Source organism: Cibotium barometz, chromosome 23 (genome assembly GCF_041138505.1).
Source record: "Cibotium barometz isolate CiBa-2024 chromosome 23, ASM4113850v1, whole genome shotgun sequence".
NCBI lineage: Eukaryota > Viridiplantae > Streptophyta > Polypodiopsida > Cyatheales > Cibotiaceae > Cibotium > Cibotium barometz.
In genome coordinates this window covers 31,601,209-31,622,329 of record NC_141068.1, presented here as the reverse complement: position 1 = coordinate 31,622,329, position 21,121 = coordinate 31,601,209, and the positions used below count along the sequence as shown (strand labels likewise).

The following is a 21,121-nucleotide window of genomic DNA, read 5'->3' as shown; positions in this document are numbered from 1 at the left end:
AAGATGAAGCATGATGATAGCTTGTGCCCTCTCATCATCTTCAATATCTTCAGCCTTAGTTTGATCAATAACCTTAGTGCTGGAGATGAATGGCCAAAAACCTTTGGATATCATCTTGTACTTGACAAGGACTTGCCAAGTGTGAAAGCCCTCTCCCGAGAACTTCTTAATTTGGGTGTTTTCCTTTGACATTGGATATTGAAGGAAGATTACAAGAGAGTAATTGGCTGATTAATGAAGAAGAAAACAGAAAATTTGTGATGTTTTGGCTTAAGTAGAAAGAGAAAGGCTTATGAGAGTGCAACAACCCTTGATAAAGCCAAGGATGTTGCATAAAAAAGGAGATTAAAATGGTGCAGCTTATGGTTTAGCACTTAGGGTTTGTGCCCAACCACAAATACTGATGGAGATAGCTTCATTAGTGTCAAGGAATACTTTCTTTGGTGATTAAGATCACCATTAGTGTTTAGCAACACCATAGTGCTTAAGAGCATATTTTTAGCATCTAATGATACTTGTGTTGGTGATTAGATTCACCATTAGTGTTCAAGAACACAATAGTGTTTAGAAACACTCTTAAGTAGCTCCCCTTTGCTAGATTAGTAGCATTATTAGTGTTAATCAACACTATTAGTGTTTATGAACACTAATGCTAGATTAGTAGCATTATTAGTGTTAATCAACACTAATCAACACTATTAGTGTTTATGAACACTATTATCATCACAAGCTTGAGCAAGCTTCCATGGAGAAAAAAAACTGTAGCCCTGGTCTTTTGCCTCCCACGAGCGTTTTACGCATCCATTGCAGCTAAGATTCTGGCTGTAAAGTCGTGAGGCTTAGGGATTCAAATGCCCTAAGCTGATGTAGCTTACACTGCAGCACAGACGGCGTATGTGTGTACGACATCTAGACTTGATGAAAAATGAGTCTGCCTGCTAATAACGCAATGCCGGGCTGCTGTACAACGCGAATGTCACAGCTGTGAGTAGCTGGGCTGATGCACCTTGGGCTAGGAATGATATCTCCAGAAGAAATCAGAGGCTGAAACACCTTCTACAATCCTCCCCATGTCCTCCACTGACAGCTGGTGCAGAATAGCTATAGAGGTTGAGAAGATAAAGCTTCAAAATGGAGAACTTCCACCACACAACTAAGCTCAAGATACCATGTTGAGAAAAACGTAGTTGAACAAGATATGTGGAGGAGATAAACTCACAAAATACAAGAAAACATCTTGTTTATTAAGTTGTTTATGGGTACAACTTGGCCTTGCTTAATACAAAATGCCTCCTAGCTTCACCTTTAAATAGGTGAGCTAGTGGACCTTACGTCCATTCACACACACACCCTTCTCCTCCCCTTTTACATAACCTTAGTCTCTTAATAATCACATCTATTCACATCTCATCACATTCATCCACATCCACCCATTCATTCGCATTCACATCTATCCACATCCATCCATTCATTCACATTCACATCTATCCACATCCATCACATTCATCCACATCCATCCATTCATTCACATTCACATCTATCCACATCCATCCATTCATTCACGTTCACATCTATCCACATCCATCCCTTCATTCAAATTCACATCTATCCACATCCATCCATTCATTCACATGCACATCTATCCACATCCATCCCTTCATTCAAATTCACATCTATCCACATCCATCCATTCATTCACATGCACATCTATCACTTCACATCTCATTATCATCCATTTACATCACATCACACCCGTTCACATATCATCACATCTCATTCACATCTCATCACATCCATATCCACATCCATTTACATCACATCACATCTCATCCACATCTCATCACATCGCATTCACATCTTATCACATCATGTTACATCTCCTCTTATCACATTCACATCTCATCTAATCACATCGCATCCATTTACATCCCGTCACATTCATTCGGCTCTACATCACATCTTATCATATCCACTTTTAGTATTGTTTTCTACTTTCGATACCGATGGGACTTTTCTAAGTTCCTGCCAATTGCTTCACCTAGTTAAAGGTACTTTTTCTCGATGGATATTTTCATATTCTTTCTCAAAATTTTCAAGTGAAATATATTCAATATTCTTCTTTTGAGTAAAAGATTCATGGGATTTACAAAAATCAATTCTACCCATATTTTCCAATAAAATTAATAATGCTCAAAATTTCACTTTTGATAAATACTCATAATTTGAATTATGCCAAACATTACTCTTTTATCGTTTATTTACTTGGATATCAAATATCATGGGAATTCCTCTTTTTGCATAAAAATAAATTTACCAAAAATTTCTCTTTTACCATTTAATTACTTGGATCTCAAATATCATGGGAATTCTTCTTTTTACATAAAAATAAATTTACCAAAAATTACTCTTTTCTCATAATCAATTAATTATGCATAATTACAAAAAAATTATTTCTCATAAATATGATGAAAATCATTCTTTTGCATAGGATGTCCAATCCTAGAATATGGAAGACCTCTTTTAGCATTTAGCATAAAATTAAGATATGTATTATTTTCTAAAAATTTTGCCATAGCTTCGGTGCTATGACTGATAATTCTCAAATTTTTCTATAGAATAAAAACTTGTAATGGAAATATGATAGTAGTTCCTCTTTTATGCTTAAAATCAAATTATGAATTTAAATCATAATCTTAACCATAATCATAAACTTAATTATAATTATCCCACTAGATTAAGCTAATTCCATTATTTCTCATTTGTGAGATTGATAGGATAATCTATTTCTCCTTTAGAATTAATAAAAGTAGTTTTTAACTACTTATAAATAATCTAAAAGAAATAACCATTATTTTGTTAACACAAAATCATAAAAATACCATTTTCTTAATCTCTAGCTTATCAAGCCTAGAGTTTAGCTTTGAATTAAGAGACTATCATTAAGAAGCATCCTTTTTCAAAGCCTAGAGTTTAGCTTTAAATTAAGAGACTATCATTGAGAAGCATCCTTTTTCAAAGGATTTAACCATAAAGATGGCTATTCTTTTAGAGATAGAGATTTACTTAAAGAAAGCATTACAAATAAGCATAAAGATTAACTTTCTCTTAATTAAGCATTAAGACTTTAAGGGAAACCTTTATTTGAATTAAAACAATTATTTAGAAAGCTTCTCAAGCTTGAGAGGGGTTGAGAAGAAGAAAGTCATTGAGATAAATTGGAAAAAACCATAAAATTTGATTTTACCTCCAAGTTTGGCTTGATTCTCTTTTAGCAGTGAAGCCCCCGACCAATCAACTAGTCCACCAAGAGGAGAAGAGCAACTCCAAGAGTTGTTGTAGAGAGAGAGAGAGCTCCAAGCTCCCAAGAGAGAGGAAAATTTAAGGAATAATAGAGAATATGATTATTTTAATATAATACTAGCATGGTATAGCTCCCATATTTTTTACAAAAGACGAAGGGTATTTTTATAGGTGAGGGAGGCCACTAAGCAAGTCCAATTGGGTTTTAGAATTTTCCAGGTTCAGTTTGACTCAATTTGGACAAGATTTGGACCAGTTTGGCTCCCTTTTTGATTTGGTATGATTGAGGAGAGATATTTTTGAATTAAAAACCCTTCCGCACATGTGAAATAGGTGCCTACCTCAAGAATCCCCCTCTCCTTTACCAAGGTGTCAAAAATGCATCATTATTTCAAAATATCTCATTTTTTTAAGTAGTATCTCATAATTTTTAACTAATAAACCTTGTACTCAGTCAACTCCTCATCTTATGTGAGCATTTACTCATTTTTTTGGGGTATTTTATTTTATTCTTTGGATTTATCTCATCCCAACACTAAGATTAACCCAATTAGCCCATTGGAACCTTATTTAGACCATAATCTAAAAATTTCCCTTAGGCTAAGGTCCCTTATACCATTTTCAATTAATTCCTAATGCACATTGGAAAGTTTATTTTGAACTGTTTTCACGAGAATCCATTTTAGACACTAGAAGGATTTTTATATCCAAAGATATCTAAATTTTGGATTATCTCTCTCTAGGCCAAAACAAGGTAAAACAAGATCTTTCTCCTATTTCAGAGAGGGGAATAATTTCAAGAACATAAGGGGAGATTCTTACACCTTTACACCTCAAAAGCTGGAGGGAGGAATCTTACATCGTACCCAACTTAAGAAACACGAGATGTCCTCATCTCGCTAGCACGAGAATAAACTCTTTCACCTTAAGATCCAACTGATTCTGGGGTTCCTTATAGTCTAGTCAACCCATGCAGAATCCTAGGATAAAGATCCCTTCTACAAGAAGAATATACAAAACTCATTATCAGAGAACAATTCATTCAGAATATATCATTCATACCCTTAACACAATAATGGTCCATCAGACCGAAAATTTCATCTAAACATTCCTCCACAAGAATTTCAGTTATGCAAGTTCTCAATTTGTTATCCCTTAATTAGATCCACTCGGTCAAAGGTTAACAGTAGCAATCTGTCAGCATAATTCACTAATCTCATAGGTGATTTGCTGAAGTTATAATTGTCATTCCAGTTACTAACATCATCACTGGGATTCTTCCCATTCATCCTCATTGTGGCTTTGTTCAACTTATCTTCCTTCAACCAGAAGTTAGGAATCAGCATCTTTCAATCAAAATCCAAATCAACTCATCAATTCTCAACCAGAATTCTAAAATCATATCAACCAGCATTTGAATTCATCCTCTGGATAGCATTTTTGCTTATAGGTCTTAGATTTACTTGTATATATTTCTAGTAAAGAGCTGCAAATATACCCATGGTATATACGGGTAGTCACAGTCCTTGGAGTTATAAGGTAAATACCATCATATCTAGGCCTCCAACAAGTTAGGGATTCCACACAATTGTGGTACTTCCATCTGAAGACCCAATTTCCAATTTATAAATCTTCATTCTGAATATCAATTTATATGAATTTCATCACACAATTACAATCTTTTACTGGTACTACATAAATTTTTCACATTTTTTGCTTCTCGGTTGATCCACTTTAGCCAATTCGCTTAATACTAGCTGAAAGATCCCTGTCTCCTCCGCGCAATGAATTCGGGGGTGGTAGCAATGGAAGTAGCACTTCTTGTGCAGGTAGAGCCTCTCACTCGGGGCCTTGCCCACAGATATCCGGACAAGAGACTAACCCCTTGGTTCTTCCAAAAAATTGAACTTGGAAAAACTTCCCTCGCCCCCAGTAGACATAGGGGATTCCTTCAGGATATTTTATTCTAACATAGTTAAAAGCTTAACTAACCAAACTGATCTGATCGAGCCCGTAAGTCACATGGTCCGATCAAGGGAAGAGACTTACACTCATAGAGACCAACGCTTTTTTCCTCGTCAAGAGGCACAACCGTTGTTTTTTTTCATAGAACAAGGACTATCTTGGATTTACTTCAACTATCATGACTTAACAAAATTGAGTCTCATTTTAGGGATCTATCAGTCCAGCCTAACCCCATCTAATCCCATGCATTAGCCAACCGCCCAACCACTATAGTGATATGATCCATTTAGGAATTTGGTTATGTTTTGCCTCGGGTACCAGGGAAAAGAGTTCCCAGGTCCCCTAGCCACACCAGCGCTTCAAGCAAAGTTCAAGATAGTCACACCACTTACACACCCAATATGCAATTGCCTTTTTTAGAGATTCAGTTGTCTCTATGTGTGCATATACTAGGAGGCTAACCCACATAAGGCTTATGAGCATGGGAGCATGGGAACAAGCTCTAGTGGAGCATGGGTTAGGACTAACCTTAAGGATTAAGGTTAGGGTTAGGCATCCAAAGGTCACACATGGAGAGTCAAGAGTCACTTGAGAGCCCTCCTATATAATAGTGGCATGGGGCACACTCAAGGGAGGCTTGGGAGGCCAAGGCTATGCTATCTTGAGGCCAAGGCTATGGTCTCTTAATGTTAGCTTGAGGCTAGGTTATGTTATGCTCTCTTGTGTAGAGGATCATATCTACTCACCTACCATTTCACACTATAGCTACATGCTATTGGATTGGAGTTATACCTCTTGATGGTATGAGACATCAAAGTAAAGGTATGATGTATTTCATTATATTTCATGTGTGCATCCCTTGGGCTTGCGGGTGGTCGAGTTGATGAGTTTATGCCTGATTTATGCATGTTTATGCATAAAAATAATCTAGAGAGATCTTAGGGTTTTAACACACACCCATTCACATATCATCATATCTCATTCACATCTCATCACATCCACATCCACATCCATTTACATCACATCACATCTCATCACATCCACTCACATCTTATCACATCGCATTCACATCTTATCACATCACATTTACATCTTATCATATCACGTTTACATCTCCTCTTCTCACATTCACATCTCATCTAATCACATCGCATCCATTTACATCCCGTCACATTCATTTACATTCATTCGGCTCTACATCTCACATCTTATCACATCCACTTTTAGTACTGTTTTCTACTTTCGATACCGATGGGACTTTTCTAAGTTTTTACCAATTGCTTGGTCTAGTAATAGGTACTTTTTCTCGATGGATATTTTCATATTCTTTTTCAAATTTCTCAAGTGAAATATATTCAATATTCTTCTTTTGAGTAAAAGATTCATGGGATTTACAAAAATCATTTCTACCCATATTTTCCAATAAAATTAATAATGCTCAAAATTTCACTTTTGCTAAATACTCATAATTTGAATTATGCTAAAAATTACTCTTTTACCATTTAATTACTTGGATATCAAATATCATGGAAATTTCTTTTTTTGCATAAAAAATAAATTTACCAAAAATTTATCTTTTACCATTAAATTACTTGGATCTCAAATATAATGGGAATTCCTCTTTTTGCATAAAAATAAATTTACCAAAGTTTACTCTTTTCTCATAATAATCAATTAATTATGCATAATTACAAAAAAAAATATTTATCATGAATATGATGAAAATCATTCTTTTGCATAGAATGTCCAATCCTATAATATGGTAGGAAGTCCTCTTTTAGCATTATGCATAAAAATAAGATACGTATTATTTTTTAAAAATTTTACCATAACCTCACTGCTATTACTGATAATTCCCAAATTTTTCTAAAGAATAAAAACTTGTAATGGAAATATGATAGTAGTTCCTCTTTTATGCCTAAAATAAAATTATGAATTTAAATCATAATTTTAACCATAATCATAAACTTAATTATGATTATCTCACTAGATTAAGCTAATTCCATTATTTCTCATTTAGAATCAATCAAAGTAGTTTGAAACTAGTTAAACTAAACCATTATTTTGTTAACACAAAATCATAAAAATATCATTTTCTTAATCTCTAGCTTATCAAGCCTAGAGTTTAGCTTTGAATTAAGAGACTATCATTGAGAAGTATCCTTTTTCAAAAGATTTAGCCATAAAGATGGCTAATCTTTTAGAGAGAGAGATTGTATTACAAATAAGCATAAAGATTAACTTTCTCTTAATTAAGCATTAAGACTTTAAGGGAAAGCTTGATTTGAATTAAAACAATTATTTACAAAGCTTCTCAAGCTTGAGAGGGATTGAGAAGAAGAAAGTCATTGAGATAAATTGAAAAAAACCATAAAATTTAATTTTACACATAAGTAGGAGGCACACAATAATACAATGAATAATCTCTTACAAACATTACCTTTAAAATGAAATGACCCCATCGACTAACCCTATAGTGCCACCAACTCAACCAGCTAAGAAGCTTAGGGATGTTTCTATCAGCTGCCTTGCCAGTTGCCCACCATGCTCGTATCCTGCGAAATTGCTGAAGGGCACTTTCTTTGTTTGGGGCAGTCCTCCACTTCTCACACATCTCCCTGTGCTTTTCTTGATGTGGGCTATAGATGTACCTCTGCGTGTGGACACGAAGGTTGTCTTCCCAATGCCATAAACATGACCTTTCCCTTTCAATCATCTCCTTTCCGTTGTTGAAGACACGTCTTACCGCATTCCAGTTAGCGCCAGCCTCATCCGCCATAAACCCAAAAAAATTTGCTACCTTCCCTGTGTGCTCCACCATTACCAAATTCATATTTTCCCAAAACATGACTTGAGCATCCTCATCCTCTTCTCTAAATTCACAAGTTGCTATTGTCAATAGCTCACCAATCCTGCATGCCACAAATGGAAACAGAGTTATATTAAAGACACAAATTAAGCAATGCTTTCTACCGCTTGTAACTTACATGTGGTCATAAACATGTGCTCCCATTGTATGCCATCCAGTATCCACTCGATGCACATGATCAAAGCAGACCCATGCTTGATTAAGATCCCCATTACCATCCTTGTCCATTCGCCGAACAATGTCAATCCCAGAACCAGGTCTAGTAGTAGACATCTTAAAGATAAAGCAACGCTCAGTAGTAGTGGTGGCTTGCAATGGAAATCGAGAACCATGGAAGAACTCAAAATGGCATGTTCTTTTTAGATTAAGAATGGCTTCATATCCTTCACCCAGAGGCCGTGTTGTTTTTCGTGTTTGCATTACCATCTGCTTCACCCTGCATTCATAAAGCATACTTAGTGTATTAAAGATGATAATTGCATACTATTCTTTGCTAAATTGCACTTCCTACGTACTTTTTGACATTTATCAAACTTTGCAACTCTTGCGACATCTCCTGTAGCTCCCTCTCTGTCATGAATTCTCCCTGTGCCTTGTCATCATCAGTGAATGCTCTTAGAACCACCTCCCTTGCCACAATCATTTGTACCTTTCTGGGCCCAGCGTTGTGGTCGATGCCCACTGCACGTGCTACAAAGGCCTTGATATTTCGTATCGATGCTCGGCACATTCCCTTGGAAACCATGTGTGTATGTTTGCCATAATGAATAAATAGTCTGCTATGCATTGATTCTTTTGGCATAAAATAATAGACACAGGCAAGACATTCTTTAAGACACATTGGCACATGCTTGCAGAAAAAACACTCAAGGTTCCCGAAACTCCCAATTGCTAAATTCCCATATTTTGGAGATTTTATCAGCTGCCCATTCCAATGGAGTTTGTTTGGTTGATTCATACGTGTCCTAAAGGAGCAGTGCTCATTCATGCACTGGAAGGTTCCCCCGCAGAAGCTCTTCCTAAGAACAAAAGTTTTATTGGCCCTAGTTTGTGTTTGTGGCTTTGTCCAAATGTTGCCCTCGTATTTTTGCTCCATCCCTTCCATACCTTTCCCACCTTCAAGCTCATATGTACTGAACTCTGGGTACACCTTGGGAAGCTCTTTTACCTTGCCTTTGTAATCACAATCATGGATTAAAGTGTGCAAGACATCAGTAGGAGGTAACATGCGGATTATTTGAAAGCAAGAGACCGCAGTATCAAACTGAACATCTTCCTCTTCCAAATGTTGAAAGCACTTTTCCACAGGAGAGACCTCTATCTCCTCTTGCAATGACCCATGTGCTTGGACATTGATTTCTTCTATCTCTTCAGTGTCCAAGTCACTGTAAAGCACAATGCTCTCTAATTCAATGCGCAATGCAAAACAGAAAATGTCAAAGTCAAAGTTAATGCCACTTACACTGGAGTACTCTTTCGAGAACCGGGAGGAAATATAGTTGAGGGGCCTTGTTCTGGGGTCTCAAAATAATTCTCTGATTTGGCAATATATACAGAGGACAATGAATGCTCCAAGATAAAATATGCCTCGTCTCCAATCCTTGCATACAAGTGTAAAGGACAAATGGGCTCATACTCTCCTCCAATTTCAAGTAAGGCCTCCACATTTATCCCACCAATAGTTCCAAGCTTCCCCCGGATCATGTTGATTGACACAAGACATTTGCCATTCAAGAAGGGGACTCGGATGCATGCACCCATTGTAGAATGGAGGAAAACACGAGCCTCCCTGCATAATGCAATCACAACAACAATTAAGGAATTTACATTGAATATTAGCCAAAAATATTTTAATACTAGATGTTCTTGCTCTAATCAATAGCATATACTAGCTATAATACAATTTTACCAGGCTCATTTTAAGACTATGGGTAGAAGCAAATAAAAATATTTATTACAAAAATAGTCATAATGAAGGGTATCAAAAAGAGTACATGTATATATGTATATATGTTTGTGTGTACACGTGTGTGTATGTATACACACACACACGCACACACACACACACACACATATTTGCTTTGTGTTAGTTCTTGCGCTTTTTCATAATCTCCTGTTAGATTTCAAAAACTCTACCAGTTGGATGCCATAGCATAACTGTGCTATAGATTTAAATAAATCGGAAAAATATTGACCAAACCCTTAAATTTTAGTGTTGAAATTCATTAGTGTTAGGATAAAAAAATTTGTCCAGTGCCTAACTTAGGGTTTTTAGTAGTTGGCTACTTCTTATGAAGCAATTACTTAACGCTTTTAGTCGTCCTCCACACAGAAGCATCTTCCCTCGAACACACACGCAGAGAAGCGATCATGAAGCATCATACGTCTCCCCAGCAAAGAAACGCTGATCTCATGCGCAGGGCCCTCTCCCCACTCCAATCTTTCTCCCCAACAAAGAGACACAGAAAGGTATCATCATCCATGAATTTGTGCTATTTTGCCTGAATGAATTTGTGCGCTCAGCGCACAAAATAATAGGATGTTTTGCTGCCGCCACACTCCACACACAGTAGTATGAGATGTGCGGCGTTACTTCTTGCTATTTTTCTTGAATGAATTTGTGCGCTCAGCGCACAAAATAATAGGATGTTTTGCTGCTGCCACACTCCACACACAGTATGAGATGTGCGGCGTTACCTCTTGCTATTTTTCTTGAATTAATTTGTGCGCTCAGCGCACAAAATAATAGGATGTTTTGCTGCCGAGCAGTGACAAAATCATCACGATTTTGAGTTCGTTTCAAGCTTGGATCCCCCCGGCGGCAGAAATTTGGAGAGAGTAGTGTAAGAACATGCTATCTATATGGTGCTGTCTCAAACACATTGCATAGACTGTCTCTCTTACTACTGTCTATATTATGCAGACTTTGTGTATATACAAGAAGCTCAAAAAACTCACATTTGATGTCTTCTTGGTTGAGAAACGGCTCACACAGTCGAGAGAGGAGACCAGCAAACATGCGCATCTAAAGAACAATAGCACAAAAAGAAAAAAGTTTATCCTTAAAAAAGTGTTGGATTGCGAAATATCACTTCTAAAGTTTATTAGTACTCAATATTGAATGCCTTCAGATTTGGGCTACCGAATCTTTATATATTTTCCAATAAACTTGAATGCCTTGAATTGAACACCTGAAAAGGGCTCCGTAAATATTTTCCAATGGAGATTTTTTTAAAATATTCAATACGGCTTTGAATGCCTTGGAATTTGGGCCAAAGCACTCCATATGATAATCTCAAAGATATTCTGTTCGTTATAATGAGTTGGCCGTTTTGTTGGATAGTGAATGTGCCACCTTTGTTTGATGATTGTGTTGCAGTACTGAATTTAATCTCTTTAGTGAATGTGCCACCTTTTCTTTAAGTTTGTGTCGTATTACTGAATTTGCTGTTAAAATAATCAATTAATTATACAATACGAGTACAATACTATTTGAAGATTTGTTCTTGTATTTTTGCATGGCTATCTGGTTTTCAAATGAGTTCGAGTCATTTCACTAGAGCATCTTGCTTGAAAGGTTCTTGTTGTGCAAAAATGGATGAGTTACCTCTTGCTAAGCGGAAAAAGAGTGTGCAGGTTGGCCCAGGTGAGAGCTCATCGAGATACACAAGGAGGCAAGCTGATTTTTCTAGCACTTTGGAGCAAGCCGCCTCCTCAAACCCTACTACTACAGAGCATGCGGTACATATCATAGATGACACTAACCTGGAGGTGGATATGGATAGGCAGCATCTACATAGTGATGAAAGAAATAAGGAGGATGGACAAAATGTAGTGGGGGCAATTGAGGAAAATAAAGGTGATCAAAATGAGGGTGAGAATACTCAAGGTGGTGATAATGAGGATGAAGGTGAGAATACTGAGGATACTGGGAGAGAGATAGAGGGGGAAGAGAACACACATCCACTAGAGGATCAAGAAGAAACAGTTGTCACAACCCAAACTGAAGGAAGCAAGCAGAAAAAAAATAAGGTTGATATTTTTGGGAAGATTCTAGAGACATCTACTCCACAAGCCTTTTTAGATAGGATAGGAGTCAAATTTAGGTCTCCACCTCCACGTGTTCCTCTCTGTAGGATGATCCAGACGGAGGCAATCCGAAAGGTTTCTCCCTCAACAGATAAATCTCTTACTCAAAGCTTCAAAAAACTAGGTGGGTACATTGAGAGCATGGGAGCTTTCACAGTATCAATTATGGACTTGGAAGGGGAGGAGACACCATTGACACAAGAGAGGGAGGAATCTTGGGATGAGCATTGGAGGACTGTGAATCAACAATTTGAGGAAACTCTTGCACTTGACCCCGAGTGGGGTCCGTACTTGAGCCGAAAAATGGTGCATATTCTTGATGGTAATAATCGACACAATGCTTGGATGGACTGCATTTCTACAGGTGAGTTCTCATTGGGATGTTATAGTTTCTTATGCTTCTTTGTCCTTCCTAATTTTGTGTTTTATTACAGGGTTTCAAGGGGATTTGTCCATGCATTGTTGTGTTCTCTGTAAATTTTATGTGTTCGAGCGGAGGGATGTGGGTGAGCTTTTGTTTTCATTGTCCAGGTTGAACAAGTAAGTTAATTTGTCATCAGAGTCTCCTTCTATGTCAAGTAAGTTGTTTGTACTCAAGAATATTAACATATTTCTTCTTTGTTTTGTAGGACGCATGATTATGCATTTGTGCCAACCACATTTGGTGATCGTCTATTTCAACTAAGAAGATTGGGAGAGTCCGACCTAACAACTCTCATGGCACATTTGGACAATGAGGACAAGCTATGGGTTGAGAGAGAGATGCAGAGTGCATCTGCCAGAGGAAGGCCTAGTTGGCTTCATTTGCCAATCCAGATTATGACTTGGCTCTTGTTCAAGGATGAGATGGAGCAAAAAATTGATGAGGCATCAAATGGACCACTTGCCGAGTCTGCTAGGGAGAATGTGACTCGAAAGGTAGAAGTTCTCTACAGAGGAAAAACATCAAAATATGCAAGGATTGCTGATCCCTCCAACGGTGAGGCCTTTTGGTGTGCAGTGCTCTCCCTCCCATGGCACGCGTCAAGCAATCATGTGGCCACAGAGGAAAAGCTCAATATGATAGGTTCTGCTTGCATCAGAGACACAGATAAGGCTCACATTGTCAAGCTATTGGACAACTCTCAGGCTGCAGTGCGATCACTTGAGGGTATGCCAAATGATAAGACAAAGGTTAGGGAATGGCTGCACATGTACTCCTACTGGCTTCAGATCACAGAGCTGGGTTTGAGAATCCAAAATGATATTAAAAATGCCGATCGAGTCAGGTTGCCAGGTGAGAGCCGATTCACCTCTTTTGTTGTTCTATGCAGAAGAAAGTACTTCAAAAGGGCTTTCAAAGTGCACGAAGGAGGCATAAAATTTAGCCATGATATTGACCATCAACCAGGCCTACAAAGTGCTACACGGCGAGTCGTTTATAGGTTTTCCTCCAACATAACCCAGATATTCCTTGTTAAAAAACATGCATGCTTCTTTCTGTGTGTTGTTTTATCATTTGTGCTTTGGTTTGCAGATGGTTGCTTTCTGAAATTGAGGAGCACCAATTGGATATTTTACCCCCTCTCGCTAGTGTGTGGCTTTGTGTTGACAATCAATCTTATATGTATGCCGATTTGAAGCTTGGAAGAGTAAGTGATTGAATTTGTCATTTTGAATCCATGATTGAGAAACATGTTCATATTGAGGGTGAGTTATGTTTACCCATGTTTGTCATTGAACAGGCCATGTCAAGCATAGAGTCTCGTTTCTGCCCGTGGTGGTTGGACCTTGAAAGAAACCATGTGCCTGAGGAGGAGCTTGATCTGTATCGCCAACATAAGTCTATATTGGAGCTTCGTAGCCAGCAAATTGATCATAATGAGGCCACATCCACATCACATGCAACATCGATTGCATCGGCTTCTTTTCGTAAGTCATTGCCAATGAATTTAGGGAGGGAAATAGTGAATCGTGCATTGGAGGTGAATCGAGCAATGGAAGCAAATAGGGAGCAGAGTCAACAACAGACATCCAATAGTAGTGCAGGCGGGATACAACCAACTGACATCATAACCAAGACATTGCAAGCTCCAGGTATGTGAGCTTCCTACCTCATCTCTATCGTGATCCGATTGTTTTGACTTGAGACTATGTGTGTTAAATGTCAAAAACCTGTCTATAGGAACCATTTATGCCTTCAATGTCAGTATTGAGGACCTTGCAGCTACTTTTGTGAACATGGAGGATGCATCCTCATTGGGAAAGCAAGTGCTTGATGCTATGAATGTTATTTGCACAGTAGGGAATGTCAAGAGTAGAGGGTCCGATTACTGTGTGGAGTTGATATTTGCAGACTTCCCCTCAAATATCATCATTGGAGGTTGTGTTGCAAACAAGGTTCCATATTGGAATAAGATTGGGGATGGCATGTATGACTCTACTTTTAAAGTTGTTGATTCTTGTCTCTCGGATCGAGGCTTCTTTACATGCCTTTACACTATGGAAGAAGGAGTGACCATTGAGCAGGTTGCACAGAGCGTTGGGTTTGGCATTTATCATAGACAGGTTGTGAGGTGTACTCCACCTATTGGGAAGAAGATGGGACAAATGATTACTACCCAGGTATTAGTGTTGTTCTCTTTGGGGCTGTCATTTGTGCAAATCTTCTTTGTCCCATTTAAGGTGAAAATGCATGAACAACCAATGTGTCTTTGCTTGTAGGTCACTTGTCTAATATTGGCTGTTTTTGTTCGCTCAACATCTCCTGCTACAAGCTTTGTGATGCATGGGGATCAACTAAGGGATTTGGCACTAGGTGATGATCTTGATGTAGGGCAAGATCTTATCTTTGACATGTATGTATGCATTCAAATCAAGATAGAATTTAAAATGATTTTCGGTGATCTTTATGGCATATGGTTAATGGTTTGTGTGCGTTTTCAAGAGTGCCATCGGAGGATCTGGTGAAGAGAAAGGGTAGACCATGGCGGGGCGGTTGTCAGAGAGGTCAGCGGCTTAGCAAATACATCGTCTCCGTCTTCAGTCGTCCTGGGGACACGATTTTGGATTTATTTGCTGGCACTGGAACTCTTGGGCTAGTGGCAGCATTTATGGATCGCAATGTCATAATGTTAGACAAGGATGAGCGGATCTATGATCACCTGTTAGAACCATACTCAGCAAAGGTATGCATGTTGAAAAGATAAATATGTTAGTAGAGAATAATTTTGTATTGATAAAGCTTATTTTCTTTTCTTTGTGTCTCTTGCAGTTATGAGGATCACATGTCTACATCAGAATGCCATTAGAGATAGTCTTTTTTTTAATTGAGACAATCATTTTTTGGGACTATTGGAAGTAATGTTTTGATGGGGTGTTTTGATGGATGTTATGCTTCTGAATGTTTTTTACAATAGCATGTAGCTGATTGTTGGACAATTTTTATTTGGATTATAAAATTTTTAAATCCTATGGTTATGGTTTCTAAAGAGTATTATATTGTTGTGTCAGTGGTATGGCTATTAAAATTGGTGTGTATCTTAATGGCTTGATTTCTATGTTCTCTGGTCACTGTGGTTTCCATGTGGTTGCAAACAATAGTTTGTTTCTATTAGTAGCTTAATGACCAATTCAACGTCTTTTTAGCGAGCCAAGTAGTATGAGTTTTGTAGTGATTTTTTATATCCGCACCATTCATTTGAAAATGCTTTATTTGCAATAGTCATTTTTAAACTTTTTTAGTCTTCTTTGTTCTGTTCATTATAGAGTTGCACTATGGTTTCACTCTTCTCTTTAACATTACATGCTCGCTTAACATCATACCATGCCCCTACTTGCTCACTTTCACAAGGACTTTATTTCTACTCACTGCTCTGTGCTCACTGCTCTTGGCTCGCTAAATAGACGCACCCAAGATGGAGGTACACATAAAATTGACATAGGTGTTAAGGCAAATGTAAATCCTAGGTGGTTGCAAGATTAGGGTGCCCAATTTTGTCCAGTCAGACACCCTGTAATCAATAAAACAATGAGAATTTGTTTACCTTTAGTGGCTAATGTCTCCTAGCTAACGAAAGAATTTCCTTTTAGGCTCTTTTGTTAGAACATCAAATGCAAAGTTGGGAATATAATTGCATAATCTGATGAAGCATTAGATAGTCAAAAGTCCTCATTTTCTTAGGTACAAAGTCAATGTATACACCATGTCCCGAATTTGGACTGATTCCATAAAGTGTTAATATCTTTTACATATAAACTTATATTAGATTCCCACTTTGAACCTTAGATCACATAATATAGAGCTTAACTCAATTTTTGAGAAAATTTTAAGTTATCTGTCTGTTTTCTTTAAATATTTCAAGGTCTTTAAAGTCTTATAATATATGCCACTTTTTGTACCCACAATAACTACCACTTCTTCTCTACAAGCATGTAGAGGTCCCCAAGTGCAATATAGAGATAGTCTTCCTCCACTGTGCCAACATTGCAAATTAGCTACCCTGGTACTTGGGCAAGCCTCTGAGTATTGGCCTTCTCCATCTGCACAAGGGTATCTAAGCTATCATACACATGTGAGACCTTTTCAATCACCTCCTCCTCCTTTTCCTTCACCTCCTCCTCCTCAGAACTCTTATCATCTGTCTTAGATTTCTTAACCAAATTTATTTTCTTCTTCTTCTTGGGAGGGGAAGTAACTTCTTCAACTTTAATATCATCTACCTTTTATTTCCTTTTCAATGTTGGGGGAATTGCAAGGATCTCAAAGGCTTTCCTATCCCTTGGTAAGGGATAAAGAAATTTATCAAACCTGTACCTCACCCTGCTAACAAGTGTCATGTCTCTGTCCATCAAAGTGACTCTTCTTTCATAGGCAGCACATATGAAGCTATCATTCATGAAGTCTATAAGAAAGCCTTCACAAGCTTCTTGAAGACATGCCAGTGCACTGCTCTGCCATCTATAATGTCCTTGCGCTTTGATACTATCACTTACTAATTTTACAATTAGCGGGTCCAATGGTGGACATCTTGAAAACATAGCACTTCTCACCTAAGGACCCTTGACCCAGGAACCTGCTTCCATGGGGAAGAAGTCGTAAGTGCACTCTCGCTTCAGCTTCAAAAGTGCATCCAAGCCAAATCTCTCCTTTAAAAGGCCCTTGCTAGGCTGTAGTGACTAACCTCCGAAACCTAAAAATCAAATTGTTCAAATATCACAATGTACTTATCTATATTTAATAACTCTTTTACACAAACCTAATTTCCCGACCAGATTAGCATATGTCTGCATGCGGGCACTACAATAAGGAGAGAAGGATAGATAGGGAGGGATAGGAGAAGGGTTGATAGGAGAGGGGGCGTTTGGGAGAGGGGGTACTTGGGAGGAGGGCTTTTGTGGGCCCTCCTCCAACACGGCCTATGGCATGCAGGACATGTGTCCTGCATGCCACCGGCCACACCGAGTGGCCGTGGCATGCAAGCCATGCATGGCTGCCACGTGTAATGCCCGCACCCCAGGCGTTACACATGGCTGCCACGTGTGGTGCACATTGCGCATGGTGCTACATGCACTACGCACCACATGTGGCACATCCATGTGGACTGCGTAGGGTGTAATCCATGTGGGTGCCTCGTGAATTACACGCGGCGCCTACTAAAATTGGCACCACGTGTACTTCACAGTCACGTGTGTCACTCAACACACGTGGTTGTACATGGCATGCCACGTGGACTGTCTAGTGGCTCACCACATGGACTAAACAGTCCACATGGCGCGGCCACATGTAAGGCCTGAACTCAGGCATTACACATGGCTGTGCCACATGGTCTATATAGTCCATGCTAACCACGTGGTCTATACAGTCCATGTGGCCACACCGTGTGTAATGCCCACGTGCGGCGTGCCACATGGCCTGCATGGTGGCCAGCCACGCAAGGCCACGTGGTTATGCAATGGCTTTAAAAGCCATTGCACAGCCAACACTGAGGGCTCACAATAGAGCCCTCAACAACAACTCTCTCTCTCTCTCTCTCTCTCTCTCTCTCTCTCTCTCTCTCTCTCTCTCTCATCGGATCTCCACCTCTCAAGCTCGCCCTCTCTCGCTCCCTCTCACCCTCTCAATCAAGATCTCCCTCTCAAGCTCGCCCTCTCAAAGCCCCAAGCGCCGAGAAAAGCGCCCTCAATGCCCATCCTCAAACACCTTCAAGATCAAGCGGCCCTCAAAAGCAGTAGTGGTCTCAACGCTCTCAAGCTCAAGCGGTCCTCACTTGCCCAAGAGTTCTCAATCATCCAAATTCTCGAGGTAAACTTCTTTTGGTTAATATAAATGGCATACTAATTTATAAAATTTAAGAGATAGTGCATCACATGTTATTTGAATCAATAATTAATGATAATTAAAGACTAACTTAAATAATTACATCACATCTTAATGATTAAAGATTAATTTAAGAACTGTTCTTAAATATGGAGGCATATTCAAGACCCTCCACCCACGAACTCATTTTTACCAATCGAAGGGCTTCACTGAATTGCAAGATGAGATCTCTCTCTCTTGCAAGATGTGGGCATATCACAAGTGGCCATGCAAGCAAGGTAACAAACACCTCACAATTGCAGTTAACTATGGGAGTGGGTTCTTTCACGCCTGTCGACAATCGCGTGGCCCAGCAGCAGTGCCACAATTGTAGAAGAAGAGGAGTCTATGAAAGAGCTTTTCGGCCAAGTGGTTTATCGACACATCTCTACGAATTGGGTGGAGGATCACTTGGTCAACAACCAAAACCGCCTTCCTAGAGTGCCACTTTGTCACCTCCTTGCAAACCTGGCAATCCGCACGAATGAGGATTTTATCAAGGGGTTGATCTCAGAAGTGTCAAGGAGATAAAATACCAATCGACAATGGTGGCATTCATTGTCTTCCCAGGCAAATCACCCATTTCATTCGACCGTCAAAGTGCAACCGGCCACGACTTATCATTGTCAGGTGAATTTGACACGATATTAGAGGAGACCGAAGGATGGCAACACATGGTTGGGAGTATTTTTGTTGTTTGGGATGGCAACCATCGACTCAGAGCTTGGCAAGAATGGGTGAATACCAATCGAGTTTAAAAAGAGAGAATTCCCAAGGTGAATTGCAGAGTGGTCCGGTTCCTTGAGGGGAGGTGGAGTTCTTGTTGGTGCTGTGCATGATCAACAAGTAAGTGCATTATACAATATTTTTTTATGTATGAAATGAACAAACATTGTGTATGTCATCATTCACCTTGTTTAAAATGCATGCAAATTTTTCAAGGTCACTACCATTCGTGTGCCGAACACAATTGCACATGATATATTTCTGATGCAATGTGTGGGTCTTGTCGATTCACAATCATTGTTGTCAAAGTTTAGTGACATTGATTGTGCATGGGCCCCCAAAAAGCGCTTACTCATCGGGGACCCAACAGATCCAAGTGGTTGAAGCTTCCCATGGCACTCGTCACAATTAGTCTTCAAGGTGTGTGCGCATTATAGTATGTTTTGATTTCAAATTATGTTTCTTAATGTTTTAATTTTGAAGTATGTTTCTTAAATAAATATAAATGCATTGCAGTCGATGGACTGCCACGGTCCAAGCCAGGATCAGTGGCTTGCTGCCTGAGCAAGGGAGTAGAGAATACATGAATGAATGTAGAAATGTTCAACAAGAACTATAGGGATGCCCTAAAGGAGACGGAGGAACTTTTCACTAAGAGGGGACATTAGCTGGCACAAATTGCCAACCCTGAATATGGGAAAGAGTTAAAAAAAAGTGATCTTATACCAAGGCTGGGGTAAAAAGGCTAGCAAATTCACTACTCCGAAGCTAACAGAGATTGCTCGAGCACATGTTTCAAATGAAGAGTAAGCTCTCAAGCTCTCTTGACACATTACATTAAAAAAAAAAAGTAAGTAGAAACCTAATGCTTGTTTACAATGCAAGAAATGTAGGCTGCTTGACATATTGGCTCTGCTGGTGGAGAGTTCGCTACTATGAGGGACGCGCAAATTCCACCATCTGATGGAGCGTTCTTCATGTGGATCCATCATCATGTGTACTAGTTCCAATTGACCGAGTACATGCTAAAACTGTACACGAAGCTAGAGGCGGACTCACCTGCCGGCATGCACGAGAGAGCCAAAGTAGACTCTGGAGTAGGTATCACGGATGCCTTGAAATCATACAGGAAGTCTCATTTTGAGAAGGCATTTGTTAGGTGGAAAGGACAAATGCATGCCACCTTGGATCCTAACCAACAACCACACCTTCCATGCACAACACGACGCCTCTTGTATAGGTATAAAGTACCACAACTCTTTTTTTTGCCGTGCATGGTGGAGAAGTTGTCACACCTCTTGTATTGGTTTCTTAAACTTCTTTAATGTCTGTGTATTAGGTGGTGGAGAAGTAGTGTACATGATCGGGTCCACATTCTCGAGCATCCTCCAAACGCATAGGTGTAAAGGAGATAGGATTGTAAGAGTGGATCGACGAGCTTTGGGGCAAGGACACATGGATGCTTTGCCCATGGTGGTTAGACTACCCAGAGGGGGAGTTTCCTCCAGAGGAGGCAAAGCAGTTTCAGACTATGTTTCCTTATGTAAAGTATTTAATTTGTATGAATTATGAAGCTTTTTTTTTAAGAATATAAAGTTCTAATGTTGGTTGAATGTGGTAGCTAGAAAGGGCAAGAAGCCTACCACCAAGCAACAATTAGTCCCCCGAGAAGAAAAAGGGTAAGAAATCCACAATCAAGGAGCCTCCATTCCCAAAAAAGGTCACAGCAGGCCAGAGTGGGAAAGGGATGACTTTGATGAGGAATCTGAGGACAACCATTCCAAGGATGATGAGCATGAAGATGAGCGACAGTCCCACGCACAAGGTGAAGAGCA

The 21,121-nt window shown here is 39.1% G+C and overlaps 1 protein-coding gene across 1 annotated transcript; it reads left to right on the top strand.

Moving 5' to 3' along the window:
- Positions 1 to 11,911: 11,911 nt before the first annotated feature.
- LOC147625850 (uncharacterized) lies at positions 11,912 to 20,640 on the top strand. Its single transcript, XM_086817731.1, has 9 exons — positions 11,912 to 12,587; positions 12,658 to 12,763; positions 12,853 to 13,647; positions 13,740 to 13,854; positions 13,948 to 14,134; positions 14,430 to 14,827; positions 14,927 to 15,060; positions 15,150 to 15,390; positions 20,626 to 20,640. Exons 1-9 carry the CDS (start codon positions 11,912 to 11,914, stop codon positions 20,638 to 20,640), a joined length of 2,667 nt encoding a protein of 888 aa, XP_086673857.1.
- Positions 20,641 to 21,121: the final 481 nt, after the last annotated feature.